The sequence below is a fragment of the Onychostoma macrolepis genome, chromosome 06 (genome assembly GCF_012432095.1).
Source record: "Onychostoma macrolepis isolate SWU-2019 chromosome 06, ASM1243209v1, whole genome shotgun sequence".
NCBI lineage: Eukaryota > Metazoa > Chordata > Actinopteri > Cypriniformes > Cyprinidae > Onychostoma > Onychostoma macrolepis.
Genome location: NC_081160.1, coordinates 30,198,095 through 30,213,247, shown reverse-complemented (window position 1 = coordinate 30,213,247; position 15,153 = coordinate 30,198,095). Strand labels below are relative to the sequence as shown.

The 15,153-nt window shown below is 33.9% G+C and overlaps 1 protein-coding gene across 3 annotated transcripts in view; it reads left to right on the top strand.

The window, feature by feature from the left end:
• The window catches only part of cacna2d2a (calcium channel, voltage-dependent, alpha 2/delta subunit 2a), a 237,519-nt gene that overhangs the window by 135,064 nt on the left and 87,302 nt on the right, over positions 1 to 15,153 (top strand). For 2 of the 3 annotated variants that reach the window (XM_058777846.1, XM_058777845.1), the window contains exon 5: positions 11,907 to 11,951. The exons of the other annotated variant lie outside the window; for it this stretch is intronic. In XM_058777846.1, the coding sequence (XP_058633829.1) occupies positions 11,907 to 11,951 (45 nt within the window). The remainder of the gene's footprint in view (positions 1 to 11,906; positions 11,952 to 15,153) is intronic. 3 annotated transcript variants of the gene reach the window in all.

Genomic DNA, 15,153 nt, shown 5'->3' with positions numbered 1-15,153 from the left:
TGTTTAAAAGCCCTGGGATTGGGGCCGTATGCTAATAGAGAGTCGGATCCTCGGGCCCTCACACACGTTTGCATTTGATGTCAAACTCAAATTGATCATATTTATTTTCTTAACAAATGTAGTTTTCTAGAGTCTAGTTGTATTGTGCACAATTCATAGGTGTGTTACTTTAAAGAAAAAAAGCTTGTTTTACTATTGCTTCATCAAATTATTATTCCCAGCCTCTTTACTTCCTGCTGATGTATTGGTAAGGGAAAATAATATTAACCAATAATAACTTTTCATGTTCCAGTCAACTGCTTTATTTCCCACTCAATTATTTAGAAACACCTCAAATTATAGATGTTTAAATGGACTGTGAATGCTTGTCTTATTGTCTATAAAGTTTTAATTTATTTGTCACTTAATGTGAAGAAATGGAATTGCAAAACGAATCCATTAAAAACTATTTCTAAACAGGCTTCCTGGACAGTATGAGTAATAAATACTGATTATTTCACATAATTATTCTGACATAACCTGGAAAACCAAGCAGAATATTGATAACTGGTTTACTTGCTCAGTTGAAACTCTTCAGCGTTTTTGAGGTGCTAACCTGGTAAACTTGACCAAATCTAGTGATTTTCAGAAGCAAGACTAGTGCCAGGGATATTACAGTTATAAATTACTGTTACAAATAAATAAATAAATAGTTGAAATAAAACCAATACTGACTGAAATAAAATCAAATGTAAAAAGAAAAATATTTACTAGTGATTTCAGCCATAGCTTTCCGGTTTGGTTTGCGATATGCATGAGACGATCAGTGAAGCGCTGAGATGAGCGTTGAAGAGTTAAATCGGACCTCTTTCTCGCTGGCTTCAATACAGTCACATCTCTCTCTCCATCTTAGCTGTGCTGTGTGTAATGAGTAAATCTGATGGGATTTGATGTAAAGTCGGGCTCTTCTGAGTGCAAAACCAACAAGGATCATCTGCTGTATGAGTGAGCAGATCTCACCGTTTCTCTGCCTTCCTGACACTTTGTCTTTCTTTCAAACGCCCACCACTACACTCTATAGATGAGTCGTCTGTCAGACAGAATAAAGCATGCAACGTATTGATATATTCAGGAAACAGAAAACAACTGCACATTAAACTTTAAACACGAGCGAATCTGCACTATTGAAGTTTTTCTGACAGGAATGTGGCGCAGTAATTCTTCTCCGCTCCTCCGCTGCGGATCATCCGTCAGCCGCTTTAAACCTAACTCAATCACCAAGATCAGTCTCTTCCCGGTGTCAAATCAGAATCGACCGTTTACTTTCTTCATATATTCCTGGTTTTATTGGAAACAGTTTGTCAATGCACATTAATGATAACAAAATCTTTTTGTCATATAGAAACACATTCACAAACTGAACGTGAAACCAAAGGATTTTCCAATCTTTGCTACTATTCCTCAATGCAATATAGGTTTTACTCATTTGTCAGCAAGAAGTTTTTAATAATTTCAAATAAAATTCTGTATGATCGCATTCCTTTTATATTTATATTTCACTTTTTCTTTTACTATAAGTACAAATGTTTGTTTTTTTTGTTTTTGTTTTTTACATAATTTTTTTCAATTATGCTGAATGATGATGGAACATTATTTCACCCATATTTTGACATTTTACAAATATAAATTCAAAAATATACATTTTAAATATTTATAATCATATTTATTTTAAACTATTAATATTTAATGTACATTTTATATTATTTGTGCAAAGTGCAGAAACTTATTGTAATTATTATTATTATTATTATCATTATTGTTGTTGTTATTATGAAAATTGCAGTTTATTTGTACATCACCTCTGAAACTTTTGATCCCAGTTTGAAATAATAATTTGCCCTTTTCACTTTTGTCCAAAATTCCTGGTATTTATAGTCATTGTATATTCTTATTATTTATATTATTTGTTATTTTTCATGAATGTGAGGATTTTCATGAACTTGCTCCGCCTCTAGAATGACTTTACTTTTCAGATGACATCACAAATGCCTCTTATTTTTAACCAGCCAACTATCACTGTATTTGTTAATAATCTGAATGAACTTTTTTACTGTTTTCAGCTTTGTTTAATGGTTTATTACTTTGTTACCAATGGTAGACACTTTTCAGTTTTTTAGTTTTACAGCAGTGTTGCATTTCACACCACCCAGAAGCAATAATATTTTGATAATATTTCTTGCTCCGCTTCTGAATCTTTTGCACCCAGATTGAAATCTAATCAATGTTTGATGGACAAAATCAAAACCCGCCCATTTCCCGCTCATACTCTAGGTGAATATCCCGTTTCACTCGGAAATCCATCAGATTCCTTAAATAAATGGGTTGCATACTGTGCAATTTGTGTTTTAAAGATCAGATCGGGGGTTCGGAGTCTGTGTGTGTGTGCTGTAATTATAAACTAATTAGTGTGTGTCTGGAGGAGATACGGGCTCCGTTCTAAGCTGTCTCCATGGATAACACAGAGATCATTTGTAATTTAAATGTCAAAGTGTCTGAGGCTGTCATGAAAGGCTGCAGTGAATGTATGTGGATGGAGATGATGAAATGACGTGAGCCGTGTTCAAAAGAGCCTTTGAAAGATGAAAGATGTGTTCGTTTGAGTCCGTGTGTATTAATTGATACAGAGTAGGTATTAATTGATAAATAGCAGCTTGTAATTTGTGGTTTGTTGCAGGTGGCAGATCATTATGACAACGTTTGCAATGGAGAACAAGCATACTGTTTTCTGCATAGTGTGCAGTATATACTGTATACCGTCCACTAGGATTTTAAAAGTAGAATGTCAGCATGCTTTATGTAAAATCAAATGTGTAATTTTTTTTTAATTCTGAGAGATATTTTACATGTATCTACATATTTCTATTTAATCTATTTACATGTCTTAACACTGCAGACTGATCAAATAATTATATTAGACTTTTTTTTAATTCAGCAGGATATTTTACGTTATTTTAAAATGTTTTTTACATCAAGTTTTTTTTTTGATGTACAATGTCAGCTCTTCAAAGTTTGATCAGACTTTGATCAAAATATTAATAATTTCAGAGAATAGCATGGATATTTTTTTAATTCTTATTTTAAATCTATTTACAATTTTATGTTTTTGTAAAAATAAAAAGTGTGACATGTCGTAGCTCAGCAGTCTGATCAAATAATTGTATTAGAAATAGCATGCTTTATATTTCAGTGAGATATTTAGCATTTTAAATCTCTTTCCTTTTTTAAACATTTTGTTTTGTATAAAATGTCTTTACTCTGAAGTCTGATCAAATTAGAATATTAGACATTTCTACAAATAGCATATTTTTTAAATTCAGCAAAATATGACGTTATTTTGAATATATATTTAGATACTTACTTTTTACTTTTAAAATGTCTTAACTCTTCAAAGTCTGATGAAATAATTATATTATATAGCGTGCTTTTTTAAATACAGCAAGATATTTTACATGTTATTTCAATCTATTTACTTTTTTTTGTCACTTTCAAATCTTATTAAATAATGACTCAAGAATAAGAACATTAAAACAAGTGCATTGCATCATTGGATACAGTCTTCCATGTGCTGTAGTTGTATACTACAAATTTTAGTGAATGTATTAAATCAGTTTGACTGCATAATGCAGAATTAGTCTGGAGTAGTATTCTATAACAAGTGTCTGCTTATTAATACAGTACATCTCCCCCTTCTGGTCATCCATTACAGCTATACCGCTCAAGCATGAAACAAGCAGCTTAACTAGTTATAAAAGTAAATTCTGTCATTATTTGCTCTCCCTGATGTTTTTCCAGACCTGTATGATTTTCTCTCTTCTGAGGAAAACAGGAAGTCCAGGCTGCTCTGCTTTTATACTAAGGTGGCATTTCTAAACGTTGGACCTTTTAGTCTCATTTAACAAACCAAAAAAAAAAAAAATCTGGGTTTCTCACAGGAACAACATGAGGGCGACTAAATGATGACAGAATTTTTACATCTGAATGACCCACCTGTCGAATCGGAGAGCGAGAGGAATGACAAGAAGGTGAAACACGGAGAAATGAAAGGACAAATCAGCATTATTATGGATGTGGAACAGAGATGCTTGTTTCTATAGCAACAGAAGCTGACCGCCAGCAGCATGCCTGTAATCGCAGACCGAGGAGCGCTGAATGGAAACTGTTGATATTTCATTTGTTTTGTTTTTTAATTGTTTTATTGACTGTTGTCATTTTACAACATTTGACTTGCACGCAGCCAAGCTACAAGGGCTTTGGCAGGACAAATGCACACACTGAGAAATGGGTTTGCTGCTTGTTCTAGTTAATTCAAATTAGTAAATGCTGCACAATTCTTGAGCATTGTGTCACAATTTTATTTTATACAATCAATGTAAATTAGTAAAATGGAGGCTTATTATTTCCATTCAATCCATTTGCATTTCTGTTGGCTGTAGCACATTGGAATTGATTTGTGATGTTTTCTAAACTAACATCATCCATGCTTGTAGTCTTTCATTTAATACCCTGCTAAATGAAAATTAGATTTTATATTTCTTGTTATATGCCAGAAAACTATAAATAGGCCTCTGTATGTATGTGTGTTTATTGTGAAGGGATGGAGGGAGTGGAAACAGGGTGCAGATGAGAAACAGACCGGTCAGAACAGATGGGCCCTGCAGCCCGAGGGACCCGATGGACTCGAGTATCCCGGGAACACTTACTGTACTCGCTTAGAGGAGTGATTCCTAATTTATATTCTGCTCTGTCGTTTTTGCCACTTATTTTTGGAATTGATTAGAATATCTAATGTAGAATCAAATCGCACACAAGGAACCATTTCAGGATGGAATCGATATCGGGTGGGATATTGAGGGAATGCTATAACCAGTCTGTTTCGGTCTGTATTATACTTTTATATTATAATCTTTCTATATTGTAGAAAGTAATGAATATAATACATTTGAATGTAATGCGTATTAATTAAATGTTAAAATATATAATAAAAATATTATGATCAAGCTGTTTCTGTTCGGTCTGCATTATTATTTAGTAGTATAATATTATATTTAAAAAAAAAGCAATTAATATAATATAATTGGATTTAATATATACAACAATATAATAAAATTAATATGTAAATTATATTATTTAATATTATAATATTAAATTATCGATAATCATTTATAAAATGTAATTTAATGTAATTTTCCCAATTAGTTGGGACAGACATACAGTACAAAATCATAATATTTCATTATGGGATTTCCAAACAGTGTGATATATAAATATCTTGTTTTTTTTTCTTTAGATTTGGGGGTTAAATATGACCTGGAGAAAGTAAGTGCTATGGCATCTTAGTGATATGATTATATTATTTTAATTTAGATTTTTCAATTACATTTTTTTTTTTTTTATTTTCTGTTTTCATTTTGATTTTAAAGTTTTAGTAATTTTGATGCTTGCTTTGTCATCATTATTATTATTTTTTTTTTTAAATATGTCTATACCGTTTTTAGTACTTCAACTTTCTAAACGAAATGAGAAATTTTGCTTTGGCAACTAGCTGAATGAAAATACATTTACATTTTTAAAATCTTATTTAATGTCAGTTAATGTTTATTTTATTTCAAGTAATTAATTTTTATAGGTTTATTTTTAGTTTTAGATAATGTTAAAACCCTGAATTAAATACAATGGTATACTTATGATGAATTACCATACTCACATACTATGGTACAGTATAGCAGTGTGCAAAGAACATGGTAATACTCTCATACCTGTTTTTGCTAATAGTATGAGAGCCTTTAACATTATGCCAAGTGTCTGTAGTTCATTGTTAGTGTTAGTGACAGGTGTGTTAGTGTGTTGAACACAGGTGTGTAAGGACAGACCGCTTGTGCTGAGCTGCTACACGACTGTAAGATCACAGTTCACATGTTTACAGTTCTCTCTTTCACACACACACACACACACACACACACACTGCAGCCCACTGGCTCACTAGAGACACCCACACTCTGCCAGAGGGATTGTCTCTGCAGAGAACTTCTATTAATAGAGTCTACTGCCGCCCATCTCTCTCCTCTCCTCTCCTCTCCTCTCCTCTCCTCTCCTCTCCTCTCCTCTCCTCTCCTCTCCTCTCCTCTCCTCTCCTCTCCTCTCCTCTCCTCTCCTCTCCTCTCCTCTCCTCTCCTCTCTTCCCCTCCCCTCACCTCCTCCTCTCCTATCCTCCCCTCCCCTCTCCTCCTCTCTCCTCTCCTTTTATGCATCCATTAAGTCCTTAAAATCCCTTTAAGATGAAACAATGTCATTGAAGACGTTCTTTGTCCAAAATAAATGTATATATTTGAATTTGGAAATGGAAAAGGCACCCTTTTTCTCGAATGACATTGGCAGCAGAAGTGTTGTGCATTTGGGCGTTTTGTGGAAAGGATCTTTAGATGTGGCGCGTCCCATCCAGAGAGACCCGGAGGGGCCGGAAGAGAAGTTTGGAGAGGAGAGGGCGGGAGGTCATCGCTCACGACTGACTGGCTTTCTGATTTAAAGGAATGGAACTTTCTCTCGCTCTATTTCTGTCTCTATCTGTTGATCTCCTGACAGAGTCCCGGGAGATGCTGCTGGGAGCCGGTGCTGCGTGTGTGTTGCAGGGTTGTGTAGATTTGTCAGCGTTTTTGACCGCTGTCTTGTGACCAGCTCAGGCACTGTTGTTGTCACTGTGGTGTTGGCGTCTGGTTTGTTTGGATTGGCACTGTAGGGAGAGACGGGAATAGAACTGGCATGGACAGAGAACCAGAAAGATACAGGCTATTTTGGAATCGCATACTAGCATACTACTCATTCTGTTTCCGTAGTATACATGCTGCTTTTAATTATTTTATTCATAGAATACTTTGATAACCTACATGAACAACTACACATTCAGTGACATTTCCATATGAAATAAAATCAGCTCCAATTTTTTTTACTACTTTTTCGCATCATATTTACTGCACTAACAAATTATATTAAGCCAATTAAAAAAATGCATTGATGTAAAATGACTGCAGTCACTGAACTGTTCATACATATGTATAAACAAAATACTGCTGTTTTAAACATTAGTCATGTTTGCTAATTTGCATGTATACAGCATGCATTATACAGTATACTCTGCTGTGTGCATGACACAGTATGTTTCTAAACGTATCAAACAGTAATATGCTACTCTGTCTCATTATGTTGCATCATGTGTAAGTCTGCAAGTGGCATCTGGTTATCTTGAAAATAACAGTTACTAGCATTTTTAATAGGGATGCAACGATACCATTTTTTCAGATCCGATCCGATCCAGAACATTCTGAGTATCGGCCAATTCCGATCCGTAATCCGTTTTGTAATATAAATCCGATCGCTCAAACCACTTCTAGGAGGAGGTCTGGGCCGCATTCCAGACGAAACTGGACATGTGTAAATGCATCTGGTTGTTGAAACCACATATGCTAATTTTACTCCTCCCAAAATGTAAAAAATAATAAACGTGTGAGACCGTGTCACAGGCTATGACATTATAGTCAGATATGACTGCGCTAATGCAACACGCATCGCTGCGGACGAGTAGCTGAGTATCTCTTCAACAAGCAGACGCGCAAACCGCCGCGAATGAAACTGAAAGTAAGACACAGCTAGACGCTCAACACAATCATCTTCATTAAAAGTAGTAAGACAAACTTATCTTTCAGCACACTCTCCTATTGCGGCCTTTGATCTTGAAATGAGCTGATAATTAATAAAATGCAGCGCTTATATATTTTTTTCATTGACATGAATTTAGTTCAATTTAAATATAGCGCGGGAATTGAAGATCGGATTTATATCTGTTTTGCGACTATGTGGCCAAGTGTAAATGGAAACGTTTTAACAAATCAGATTGATATCCGATCAGCGAAAAAACGCACATGGAATGAGGTGTAAACAGGCCCATTCATAATCTATGACAAAAATACTATTATAAATTAGGTTAGTGGATAATTTGGCACCAAAAGTTATTTTAGAAAAATCATGAGTGCAACATTTTATAAAATCTAAACATTTAGTGAACTAAATAACTAAAATAATTTAGTGGGGAACAAATAAAAGTGAATATGTGAAGGACTAAATCTGGTAAAATGATACACATTGCTCTTTGTATTGTTGTAAAATGCATTAATGAAAACAAGTAAATGTATTTATTTATAAATATAAACTACAAAATTAAAAGACATTGCGCAAAAGCATTATAATATGAAAAGCTCCAATACAGAGCGGTATAAAGCCTTATGGGCTTCCCGTGCGCAGAATGACGCGCTTGAAGCAGCACAGAGTCACAGCGCGCAGCTCCGGATAAAGAAGTTCAAAGCACAAAGGAAAGAGATATTGATGCGTAGCTTATTAAATCTGTGCGATAGTTTGAGATTTTCTTTTAACAGTTTTAAATTTTAGTTATTGTGCGCTCTTGGGGAGAGTTTGGTCGTCTTGACTGTAGTAACTGAACGTGACAGTTTGAATGCTGAATGGATGACAGACAGACGCAGCGGAGAGAAGAGTTTACGTGAACTTGAGTTTAAGGACTTCAATTTTCATCTGTACCTCACATTAAACTTTGGAATGGCTTCAGAACACTTGGACTTTGACTTTATGGTGCTTTATAATGTTTTTGTGCTTTCGTGGGGCTTAAAAATAACACAGAATAGTATACGCACAATATCGGATTTGTATCGATCTTGTCTGACCGATACCCGATCCGCAGAACATGCCAGTATCGGAGCCGATACCGATACTGAGTATCAGATCGATGCATCCCTAATTTTTAATTTAAACTTTCATCAATTCAATCAAAATGGGTCAAAGAAATTATCAAAATTACTACTGATAAATTTTGGACTCATTTGTCACTTTGGAAATAGAAAGTCAAGTTTAGTTATTATTAAATATAAATGCTAGACTACTGTTCTGCATTTATTTGATCAGAAATACAGTAAAAACAGTAGGGCACGATACAGGACTGCACTGAATTTCACCTCAGCAGAATTTAGTAAAACAGCTGTTTATTAAACACTGCATACTATAGGGCCATTTCTAACTATAGGCAGAGCAGGCAGTTGACCTCTGCATTACAAAGGGCCTCCATAACTGTACCACAGTAAAATATAGATTATGGCATATGTTTACATTGTTTACATTGGGCACTCCACGCCAGGTACAAAATTCTTATTGTTTGCATCTTGTTTTTATGCCCATAAATAATATTGTACTCATTCTAATATATTTAAAAAATCATCTTTACATTGTTGGTAGGTTATCATTGCACAAATGATACAAACGATGCACACTCTCTACGTTTAAAAAATACACAGACATTCAAGAACAAACTTTTTAGCGCTGTCCCGCAATTTTATCAACTAAATAGCTTAATCGCTCAAGAGCTACATTATCTTTCTCAACAAGGAGCTAGTAACATCATTGTTTCTAAAGGAATTAAAGCCACAGCTTCACTGTTAATAGAGAAACGCGGCAAAACAGTGGTAATTCATACATGCATAAACAGCCTCCCTCTCTCTCTCTCTCATAAATGAACACTTGATAAATTACACTTTTCTGATAATAGAGTATTGAAGTGGATAAGTATCACATTTAGCGGATATTTCCTTATTGCGCAAGTGGGAGGCTCTGTTTCGGGGATTATATCTCTTTATATCAGGCAACCCAGTTGTGTTCCTCTGCGGCCAGATAAAACCTAGTTGTAGCCTATATATTATGCTCTATTCATTATTTTTTAGAAACCTCGCACTAAACGGTGCTCTTGTATTCAAATTAAGCGCGTCACTGCTGCACACGTGCCACAAGCTGGCCCTGTATCGATACTCATATCGTCAAGTCGTATCGATGTATCGAACACAACACTAAAAAACAGTAATGTTGAGAAATATTATTGCAATTTAACATAACTGTTTTCTATTGTAGTATATTTTAAATTGTAATTTATTCCTGTGGTGCAAATCTGAATTTTCAGCATCAATACTACAGTCTTCAGTGTCACATGATCCTTCAGAAATCATTCTAATATTCTGATTTGCTGCGTAATTATTATTGGTAGTTAGTTACTAATAATAGTAAAAAAAACAATTCATATTAATATTTTGTGAAATTGACACGTTTTTCAGGATTCTTTGATGGATATTAGGTTAAAGAACAGCATTTATTTGAAATAGTGATTTAAAAAAAAAAATAACATTATAAATGTCTTTACTTGATCTATTTAATACTTCCTAGCTGAATAAAAGTAATGAATTAGAAAAAAGACTTACCCCAAACTTTTGAATGTATATATTCACATAGAAAACAGTTATTTGAAATTGTAATAATATTTGACAATATTACTTTTTCTGCTGTATTTTTTGATCAAATAAATGCAGCCTTGGTGAGCAGAAGAGACATTAAACACATTAAAAACATTTAAAAATCGTAATTATTCCAAACTTTTGACCACCAGTGTATGTGCAAAGTATTTTGTGCATTCCACACAGAAATGTTGCATACTGTTTGCTTCATAATTAATAAGAGCAAAGTGATAATATGCTGTTCCAAATGGAGAAAACAAGAAAGCAGTGAAAGCTGACCATTTTTCCCCATGTGATGATCCCCCCTGAGTGAAGACACAGACCCCCGTGAGACGTCCCACCGCTGTCTATCAGCTGGCATCAGGACACATGAGCAGTCCTACACTACAGCAGCACATCACATCACATCACATCACATCTATCCTATATTGGTCTATTCCAGCTTGTTCTGTCATGGATGCTTCTCTTATTTTTTGGAAGAATTTAAAGCACACTTCATAGTTTTTCCAATATTATTAGACAAGAGGTTTAATTTACGCAGCCAAGACTTCACAGAAAGGTTTTTAAGAGAAGATATGTCAGTATTTAATGTGAAATATATTTGACATTAAATACCAACATATATCCATTGAAGTGGTGTAAAAACTTTCTTTTTTGTTCTATTAAAATAAATAAATTATAAAAAATTATGCAACTCTAAAGCAATAATTACTGAGACAGGCTACTGAGGTGCAATAATTTATGTTTGCTCCAATTTACAAAAAATTGGAATTATACATAAAATTATGTAACATTATATTTGTAATAATTTTGTCTTTATGTATGTATGTATTTTTTTTAATCATTAGTCCTGCTTCCATTTTCATAGTACACATTTTTTCAAACACATTCACTGCAAATGCAGTGTCTCAGTATTGTGATATGTATATTGACAAACCTAGCATTCACTTTGATTCATGAACACCTGTCAGCTAAACATCTATATAAATGATTAAGTTAAGATAATTGAGTGATGTTAGGGTGAGTGAGTGATCCTGTAAGTTTTGATGAAATAATGATGAGTATATGAACATTGAATCAGAAGATTCTAATGATCATCTGGTCAAAACTAATGGCAGGTGAGGTTTCGTGTCGTGTCATGTGTCAGCAAGTTATTACTTTAAAAGAAGGCTCAGTCTATCTGCTTTGTGAGCAGATGTCTAATTCAGCAGCAGATCCCTAATTCAACAAACAAAAAAGAAACGCGCATGCAACAGTGAATACAAAAGCACAACAGACAGCATCAAAACAAATGACAATTACCGTCTCACGACAGTGCCCTCAGGACAGGCCTGTAATTTCATTATTGCTTTATTTTCTTGGGAAACTAATGAGCTAATAAGGATTTATTTTTTTTGGTCTCACATGAAAACTATAATGCAGAAGGCAGGTAAATCAAAATGACATGAGCTGGAAAGTTATTAATGGTCCTCAAGGCAATCATTTTTACATAAATGTTTACATCACAAATATTTGTGTTTTGTTTTATTTTAGGAAAATGACATCCAGTACTACGACTCCAAAGCCGACTCAGATGTTGTAAGTGACAGATATTTTTATTTGTTCTGTGCTCTTTCAAATGAAAACTCTTCGTTTGTGTGTGCTGTTATCTGGAGTAGTTTCTTGTCTGTTTTTGATTTAATAGCTGTAGAGGTTTTGCCCAAATCTTATTAGTGTTTATCCTCTGATCTTTAAGAAGAAATTAGAGTTAGGCCACAAATACCATGTAACATACGGTATATTTTGGCTCAATCTATTATTATTTCAAAAGTTACATGTGTTCAATATTGATTAACATTATATTTATATTTTATGTAATATTTTAATAATATTGTATTTATTTGTTTGTTTTTATTTATAATGTATTATGTAATTTAATTTTATGTATTATTATTATTATATGAAAAGTAATCAATAACTATTATATAAAAGAAGTAATACAGTTATACAAGTAATATATTATGGTATACTAATCTACTAAGGAAGTATTTTGACTTCCTCTCATGTTTGTTTGTTATTATTAAAAAATATATATATTTATATTTATAAGTGTTTTTATTTCATATTTAACAATAGGCTCATTTAGTTTCCTTACATTAATCATTGTGTCAATTTAAAGCTCATCAATGAATTGTAAAAGAAACATCAATGATTTTAGGAGAACTATGAGACAAAGTTGATTCTTTAGTGGATTCTTAAGCGTTCTGAGTTATGAAAGAGCAACCTTTGAGTAAATTCTGCTCTGCGACACAAATATACACGCCGCCGTATTTTTATGTATCATTTACTCAGTAACAACCTTTGGATTGTATAAGTGAAAGGTGACTACGGCTGATTGATTTCACAGCGTGCAGAAGGACGCGGTTATATCAGGCCTGATGAGAAGTACAATGAGAGGGAGGAAGAACAGTAGAGCACGAGAACTCATAAATCAGAGAGTGATTTTGTAGGGTAGAAGTGTGGCAGGCGTGTGATTAATGATTGGCCGCTTTAGGGGCTGTCAACGTCTCTAATTGGAGGACATCGCTCATCATTAAAAGGGCCAAGGGGACGTCGGCCCACCGACACCCTTGTGACCCCTGCTGGCCCGAGAAACGCGGGGTCAGAAAGTGTGCTGAGCTAGATTCCTTCATGCACGCGACTGCAGACGCACAGCTGCATATCTCCAGAAACACTCCAAACAATAGCAGTGCAGCTTCTACTGTGTTCATGCCCTTATGCATGTATTGTGCAACTTCAGAGATACAAAAATATTTACAAATCCTCTGACGTTTACAGAATACTGAATTTATATTTTGGTTTTATTGTATTTGTAATTCATGAGATTAATTAAATATGTTTAATTACTTATTTATCAGTATAATAGTTTCTGGGTGATTTCTAACAACTGCCAGGAATCATTACTTTTATTAACTTCAATAATGAATAAATTTGTCATTACATTTTGTCCAGCCATCAGAGGATTGGCAAAAACTATTTATTTGTTTATTCATTTATTTATTTTTATTTTTATTGCTATTTGTCTCTGAATTTTTACATATGCAAAGGTGTTTACATTTTCAATATATTGATATTGTTTCGGTGTCTATTCAAATGTAAATAAAAGCTTCATTTATGAATATCTATGAGTACAAATGCAAACAGAGGAGTTGCAGTTCCAAGAAGAAGTGCTTTAGTCGACAAAATCAGATGAGAGCTGGCAGTGGAAATCAGGTCCATCAGCCCAAGCTGAGGTTTCTCTTTTTATCATCACAGTCTTCTCCATCCATTTGGTCTCCGTCGTCTTGCTCGGCAAACCGTGGCACGGTGCCATTCCATTCCCTCCCACTCTCCTCCTCTTCCATGCTGTTTTGCGATTCCCTTTGGAGCTTTGCTCTCCTCCACTTACAGCAGGAAAGATCTGCTCTTTTTCCTGCCCTAGAAGTTGTAATCTTCAGTCCTGCAGGCAGATCTCCATCACGGGCCATTCTAATGGTGTTGACTCTTCCTCACGCCTACCGAGGAAACCTTTGGCTTTTTTGAGATGTGCTTCAGATACTTTACAACAGGAAAATGCAAACATTTTGCCAAAAAAAAAAAATAAAAAGTTCAGTACTTTTAAAAATCCAGATGGTAGACGGAAATCTAAAACAAAAATAAACTGTAAATTAAAATTCATAGTACACCATCATAATCCAGATGGTCCAATGGCTTCATCTTTAATTGATTACGTCGCCATTGGTCCAAAAGCACAAAGTTATTTACATTAAAACACCAGTGTCTGCCTGCTGGATGTCAGTTGCCAAGCGCTCTGATGTACAAATAACAGATTAGCGCAAGAGTTAGAGGTTCACTAATGCCACATACATGCTAGAGGAGAAACAAGAAATCTAGGTGAGTGCACATTTAGATACGGCATAGATGTTTTGTCTTTTATTTCTTCTCTAACACAATATAAGTGTTTTGATTTTAGCCTGTTACAGTTAGTTTAGCATAATATGCCATACACCATACATGCTGTTTTTGCAGTATGTGAATTTTATGTCTCTATACCGGGGTTTTAAAAGGACTTAATTCAACAAATTAAGGCATTAAAAGGGTCTTAAGTCTTACATTCATAAAGTTGTGGCATTAAATATTGCATGTACTGCAAAAAATGAATATCTTTCTCAGTTGTTGTCTTTTTTTAACCGATAGAAATGTATTTTTCTAAATATTTCTAAATATCTTTGTATCAAGATTCTTTTTTATTCAAAATGAAGATATGACGTCTTGTTGAGAATTTTAACAAAATTGAGTTTATGCCTAAAACATGAACACATATCTGTCAGTGGAGTATGAAAACTTTTTCTGAGCCCAGTGGCAGATATTTGCTCATTTTTATATAAATTCACTTGATTTAAAAAAACAAAACAAAAAACAAGACTTCTTCAATTACTTCATTTTGCTTCTCAAGTAAATGTATCTTGATTTAAGAATCTTTAAGCATTTTTACTTTTAAACAAGACCAAAATACTGAGAAAAAATATCACTTTCTGCAGGTACAGTACACTGTAAAAAATTTACTGTGAAATTTACAGTAACTTACTGGCAATTTTGGTTGCCAGTAAGACTGTACATTTACAAAAGTACTGTGAAGCAATAATTACAGTTGTACTGTAAAAATATACCAAACTGTTGTGTATGAATGTATGTGTATGCATATATATACTGTATATATATATATATATATATATATATATATATATATATATATACATAC